At 37.7% G+C, this 7198-nt stretch overlaps 1 protein-coding gene across 1 annotated transcript; it reads right to left on the bottom strand.

The window, feature by feature from the left end:
* Positions 1-1869: 1869 nt before the first annotated feature.
* LOC311074118 (uncharacterized protein) lies at positions 1870-6505 on the bottom strand. Its single transcript, XM_084100463.1, has 8 exons — positions 6394-6505; positions 4529-4852; positions 4042-4434; positions 3460-3549; positions 2635-2682; positions 2409-2489; positions 2235-2297; positions 1870-2149 (listed from the first exon to the last, which is right to left on the bottom strand). Exons 1-7 carry the CDS (start codon positions 6452-6454, stop codon positions 2242-2244), a joined length of 1053 nt encoding a protein of 350 aa, XP_083956589.1. The 5' UTR covers positions 6455-6505; the 3' UTR covers positions 1870-2149; positions 2235-2241.
* Between the last annotated feature and the right edge of the window lie 693 nt (positions 6506-7198).

Below are 7198 nucleotides of genomic sequence, written 5' to 3' on the forward strand. Positions count from 1 at the left end.
GGAGCGGTTCACAGCCGAGGAGACAGACGTTCTCGTCAGGGCCATAAAACACAGAGAAGTGACATTCTATGGGGATGGGAGAAACCCACCCAAATTAGCTTCGGTTAAAGGCACACTATGCAGCTTTCCGTTTTTGTCAAACAACGACCCTAGAGTCGCTGTGGAGTACTTGTATTTAACATTACTGTCGTAAATACCACTCGCGCAGAGCAGTCTCTGCACTCACGGCCTGATCCCTTCCACCCTCTATACCGGTTCCTGTTCAGTAGGATGGAAGCTGTAATGAGTGGAAATAAGGTGTGGCCCCTTTGAGAGCTGCGCGCGCCCTGTTGAACTGTCGTCGGCAGTCTGTATTGTATGTGCGCCTCGAACACCCCATGTATGCGGGTTATTTCAGTTTGATGCTCATTCTTATCCTACTTTTGTTTATCAAGTAAAGCTGTGGATGGTAGAACGGGTGACAGACAGTTACACGAGTTCGATTGGGGAATAAAGTGCAAGTTGTGAGATGCCAATCGCCTCCGTGAGTCTGTCTGGCCTCTGTAATAACTTCATCTGTGAGCTATCCCTATTTTCCTCCTGACACAACGCGTTACAAAGCGTCGGACATCGAACAGGCACAGATAACCTCTGAAGATGTCTACTAGACCATCAACAAGAATGATATTTACTCGAGTCTGACTCCTTGCTCGGTCAGTCTGCCGTTTCTTCTTTCTTTGGTCCTCCGACAAAGCTTTCCTAGCTTTCTGCTTCTTTTTTACCGGTTCAGCCATGACGAAAGTGTTAAGAACTCATACGTGTGCAGTGCCGTAAAGCAATTCGTTACATCGCGAGACCTGATATCACGCGATACTTCCTGACGCTGAGGCCCATGGGCGACCCGCCGGCCCAAAGTTGCAAGGGTGGTTTTTCAGCTCACAGGCGCTTGGGGGGTGCGAGACGACCACCATTCAACACAAAAAAAAGTCTTATAACTATTCCAATGACTCCGAAGCTGTTCGGTTAAGGTAAAAAAGTCACTTAGTTCACCTTTAAACAGCCGTATAATAATTTGGGTAAATGTGTAAGCTAGAGAAGCCTATTTTTTTCACATCTTCATGGACACCACAATGATTTCCCTCGTGTGTTTATATTTTTCCTTGTAATAATGTATGATTTGCAAAATTGAAAACTGCTGCTTCTGTGTAGATGAGACAATCAAGGTGTATGCCCGTTGTGCACACGTTACATTATGGCCAAGCATGCGCCCTTAAAATAGCATATGAATAACATGCGCAATGCCAAACTATAGAAGTTTGGTACCATTCTGGGCATTATTTGTGGGGTAATTTACGAGATACATCATAGGATAAATTAGCGCCTGCACTAAGCCATCCGGCTGATATCTCTAAATAAGCTCTGACTTTAATAATGTTCGAACCCTAGGTTGATTTTACTCCGAACCATCCCTTTAAGGGGTAACAAATATATATATTACAAATGCAAAAAGAGGGAATGTAAAAATAAACATGTTAAACATTTGTATCTATATATGAAAAATTCAGATGCAAAAGCCTCTAAGTGCCATCTGAAATGTTCCTCTAGAATGATCGTTTTTTCTCAAGCTTGTATGTTTATGTTCAGTTATTTCACTTTATTGGCAATGAAAATTACCTATTAATTGTCATTAAAGGGAAATATATGAGATATACCTAAATATATAAGCTTGATAAAAATGCTCATTTTAGGAGAAAATTTCAGATGGCACTTAGAGGCTTTTGCATCTGAAGTCTTCATATATATAAAGTTACTAAATGGTTGCAAAATATATACAAAAAATATTATAATGAAGAAAACACAAATAAACACAACAATAACAAACAACCCTTACAATTGCCTTAAATTTATGATATTAAAACTATATCAATAGACATGTGAGACTAAAGCATTAAAGAACACCCTCTCTATCCCCTTTCATCTCATATCTGGAGCCGGGCCTGCTGTGACTCACATTGTGATCATATGGAGAGATCACTGTGAGATCAACGTGTTGACTGGGATGTTAATGAAGATAAATCTGGCTTTTTATTTGTAAAAAAAAAAAAAAACATTTTAATCTAAACTCGGTGTCACTATTTCTTCGGGGTGATCAGAGTTTTTTCTTTGTTTTCTGAGAAGAAGAAAATAAAACGATGAACAATCCTCTGTAAGTTTTTGCTATTTTAAATATTGTTGCAGATTTGCTCAAAACTCACCAGTATTTTATTGTAATATTGTCGGCATCTCTATTTCCTCTGGGTGCTTCGAGTCCTTCCTCCCTGCAAAATAAAAGCATTGACTGACCTCTCGTATGTGTTTTTATCATGATTGCAGATTGTTCCAGATCAGATGAGTGTGAATCATCAGATTGTGTGCGGCTCAAAACTCACCAGCTCTTCTTGCACAGATGATCTGAAGAAGAATCACAGTAGGAGCAGCAAACACTGCGATCTCAACAATAATCACAATCACTGCAGGAAACATGAGAGGAAGAAGAGAAACTGTACATGACTGAAGTCAAGGGTATTCAACTATCAACAGTTATTGATGAAGCTTTTACAGACTGACTGATAGTTTAATGTTATAAAGCTGTCAGTATAAATGAACGTGTCGTACCTCTGTATAATGATCCAGCAGTCACACTGACTTCAGTTTCTCCTGGATCTGTGGATCACGTCTGTTAGTTCAGTTCAACACATAATGCCACATATACACATCATCATCATCACATAATACTTCAGCTTCATATCACAGAAATGATGAATATGTGCACAAGTCTGTCATCATTATCTTCTTACTTCAATCTCAAGGTGTCAGGAGGAGAATGACTATCGCCATTGACCAAAAATAAATCTATTTGATGCTTTATTCATTCATAGATATTCATGTTATAACTTATAAGTGAGTTTCTAGCACACTTGCATTTCTAAGTTTGCAGAAACATTGAAATGTTGAATATCAATTTATTGACGGCATCTAAAACATACAACGTTTCCTTTATGAAAACATTTAAATGCACAAATATTGAGGAATCCTTCGAGGTTGATGTGTGTGACAGTGATCATGTGATCATGAACTGTGTGTAGAAGCTGCTGCTGAAGTTCGTTCACACACACCTTGATTCAGAGAGATTGTTGTGGTGTCTGGAGTTTTGTCAGTGTTGTTGCTGAAGTTGATGTTAAAACTATTAAAAACAAGATGGAACTAGTAACATGGGATGAGTTGTGTTTAATAAATCCTCACTATGATTTTATTAATTCATCATAGGAGACTTAAGAGCTGTACAAGACCGGTCATACGTATCAAAACTCACTGACAAATCTGACTAAAGAGCTTTTTCTGTAGATAATATGTGTGATGATAAAGCAGTCTGTGAGAGCCAGTGCAAACCACTGAAGCGAGAGACTGATGATGTGTGACAGTGATCATGTGATCATGAACCTTGTGTAGAAGCTGCTGCTGTAGTTCGGCTTGATGTCTTCTCAGAGTTTGAGCTTCTGACTGGAGTCAGTGTTGTTGAAGCGACTGGAGCTGCAGAAGATGAATGTTCAGACGCATCAGGACATTAACATCATATTTTCATATTGATCATGACATGCAGTTTGTGTTCAATCATCACAGCTTACAGTGGCAGTAGTTGAGAAGAGAGATGTTACTGTATCATTTATTCCTGCTTTATATGAGAGTGAAACACAGTGAGCTGCTTCCCATAAACCTTCAGCTTTCCTGAATCAATGACATTATTAAGCCTTAGAATTCCTCAAACTGCATACAAATCCTTATAATTCCCAATATTGACCTCCCTCATGGGTCATACATGAAATACTGCATAAATCAGAAGAGTCTATTTTAGCCTAGTATGACCCATAGGAGGTCAATATTGGGGATTATAAGGATTTTACATGCAGTTTATGACTTTGACCACTAATATTTTACAATTGCCAAACGTATGAAGCCATCAGAAAGAGTAGAGCCAGTGTGCGAAAGTTTTCACAAATCTGTCTGAAAAGAGTGTTTTCTCACCTGAATACTTGACAGTGTATCTGACTGAGGTCTGGAGTTGATTTCTGTGAGTAAGCCGACATCTCCACTCTCTGTTGTTATCTTCATTCAGGAGTGTTGTAGTCAGAGTGATGATGTTACAGTGATATTGATCTGATGATGATAATATCTGATATCTGGAGTCTGTCTTCAGATCAACACCAGCCTGATTCACCCACAACAGCTCAACTCCATCAGAAGTGACCCAATAATCACAGGAGAATCCAGTATATGAATACAACTGACAGGAGAGAGTCACAGAGCGGCCTGGACTGATCTCAGTCTGTGATGATGATGATGAAGATGATGATGATGATGATGATGATGATGATGATGATAATGATGATGATGATGATGATGATGGAGACACTGAAACTGAACACAAGACACAAATCACAAATGCTTCAATCATCATCTGAGTTTAAAGGAATAATTTTACAGTTAATTGACCACATGATCATAAACTTACCATGAAGAACATGCAGATAAACACGTGCATCAGGTCCTTGTTTCTGTCCATTCACATATTGTCTGCAGGTGTAATATCCATAATCTTCTTCTGTGACGTTCTTGATGTTCAGAGAGCAGTCAGACTCTAGACTCAGTATCTCATGTCTCTCTGTGTCTTTCTTCTTTATCCCTAAAGTAATCAGTTCAACTGCTGCTGAATCTCTGAATCTGTTAGAGTAGGTCCATGTAGTTTTAGATTTGCAGTCAGAAAGAGCTTTATTACAGGGCAGACGCACATTTTCACCAGAACTGATGAACACATGATCATCCACTCCACTGATACCTGAAACACAGTATATCTCAGTGATCATTATGATATTAATAAATGAAAAAACATAAACCACACCAGCAATAACAAGCAGAAGATTCAAATCATACAGTCTTTTTCTGGTGTTTGACAGTTAATGCATTAATTAACATTTATGGATAAACCAAATCAAACGCCTCTTTAAGAAGGAATAAGAAATACCCTGACTTTGAAACAAATGTAAATAATGTAATATCATCATAGCTTGAACTCTTGATTTCAGCTTTGTCATAAACATTACTGGACGGCACAGGATTAGTTGATCCTCCTCTTCAACCGTAGAAAATACACTAATAACTGACCTTAAAAGCTCTTTATCTGTTCTGTGTTTCTCTCTTTCCTTCAAACTCACCCTACTGTGACTTATGCACAGCTAAATACAAAATAACAATTCAAAACCCACAAAGAATATTTGTGGAACAGTTCCCAAAGGAAGGAGCAAAACTCAGGGAAGGTTTGCTGGGATCAGTAGTTCACTCTCCATCCAGACACAGTCGTGATGATACTGTACTTCTGTTCTCTGACCACACAACATCACTTCACTGAGCTGAACACTCGTTGTGTAGATATAGTTGTGTTAGGTGTGTGAATATGTGCTAGTTCTGTTGCTACGGTAAAGCTGGCATTTTAATCTAATATATTGATTGCTTTGGTAAACCAAATTGATAATTAAAGTCATGTTTGCATGTGTTTTATATTGGGATTTTTCCAGGTAGTTTTGTACGGTACTGAATTAACTGTATTTTTTTATTCGTTTATGCTTCGATTAGCTTGCGCGCCATATTTGATGGTAAATGTGCCTTGTGTGAGTCTTCACAGGGATGTTTGGGCTTCCTTTTGAGTCCATATATGTTTAAATAAATAGTAAAATAACTACAAATAACCTTTATCTTTTATTTGTTTGTTTGTTTGGGTGAGTTTGAAGGGAAAGAGAGCAACACAAAACAGATAAAGACCTTTTAAGGGTTTTTCTTAAAGAGGCAGTTTGATTTGGTTTATCCATAAATGTTAATGAAAGCATTAACTATCAAACATGTACTAACATGTAGTTAAGGCTGCCGTTATTCATGCGTGAATCCATAATGACTCCATCGTAGTTCACGATAACTGTTCATTGTTCATGATTAGTTCATGCTTTCATTTATCATAGTTCATGCTGAATTAAGTATTAATCCAGGTATTAGTACATGATTATTCATATACCCTTATTGTAAAGTGTGACAGTTTTTTCCTCACTTAAAGCAAACAACACACTCTCCAGAATAAACTATTAGTCTTTATCAGAGAGCTGTTCAAATCACTGACACACTCTTAATATTAAGATAATTCTTCATCATCAGATGTTTGAGTGACACTATGTCCAGTATCAGGAATAATACAGTATGATCTGTGTGTATCAATACACAACTCTGAGATCACAACGTGAATGTGTGCAAGAATAAACTGAGCATGTTCAAATGAACTCTTTCCAGACTAATTCCACTAAATGTCTTTAGAGAAAATACAGATTTCTTTACCTGTGAGAAGTGAAGAGAGAATGATCAGTCCCAGCAGACACAGCTCACACTTATCAGCCATTTTGTGTTTCTGTCAGTCTTTCTCTTCATTATATATAGTTACAGCTCTTCCTTTACACATCATCAGCTCCTCCTCTGGTTGGTAACTTCCTCTAGTTATGTTTTCATCACCCTGTTTTCATGCGCACTGAAGTATTGCATCAGAAATGACTGATGGAAATGGCAAATTTCCCCCAAAAAAATCACTTAATTCGTAAAAAAGTTTTCACGCTCGCTTGAGTTGTTTTTGACTTCTGCGAGTTAAAGAGTTAAAGTTCCCTTTCACGCAGTGTGATATTGCTGTTTGTGAATGTAAAAGTTCTACAAAGTTTTAAATTCAAAAGTGCACAATAAATAAAGTTATTGTCTCCCAAAAGAAAGAATCGTCTCTGAACCGCCGTTACGAGGCGTTTGTGTTTCGAATCCTACAGCTTCACGGCTCTACGACACTAGAAGACACATTTGCATATAACACCTTCGCTTTATGTTTGGATGGAAACCCAGCTATTGTAGCTACTGATTATTTGTCAGAGAAAACAATTTCATTCACTTTCAACATAATGAAATATAGTTATTTTTAAGTGACCCAATACAGTGTCCTCAAAGTAATTTCTATGTGTCTATTTTTTTATTTACACAATCTTTTTGCATCATATCTCTAACACATTGTGTTGCTTGTTCAGTTTACATACAGTTTTTTTAATTTCGCTTTGGTACTATTTTCACAAGTAAGGTGAACATTTTTTACGTTTTGTACGTTTACACT

Source organism: Abramis brama, assembly GCF_963993115.1.
Source record: "Abramis brama genome assembly, chromosome: 1".
In the NCBI taxonomy this organism is placed as follows: Eukaryota; Metazoa; Chordata; class Actinopteri; order Cypriniformes; family Leuciscidae; genus Abramis; species Abramis brama.

Bases quoted from the DNA above. Each gene is read 5' to 3' on its own strand.
- LOC311074118 (XM_084100463.1), bottom strand. From the start codon at position 6,454: ATGGCTGATAAGTGTGAGCTGTGTCTGCTGGGACTGATCATTCTCTCT. The intron at 4,853-6,393 runs GTAAAGAAATCT...ACTGTGTTTCAG, and splicing joins TCTCTCTTCACTTCTCACAG to GTATCAGTGGAGTGGATGAT. The intron at 2,683-3,459 runs GTTCATGATCAC...CGTGATCCACAG, and splicing joins AGCAGCAGCTTCTACACAAG to ATCCAGGAGAAACTGAAGTC.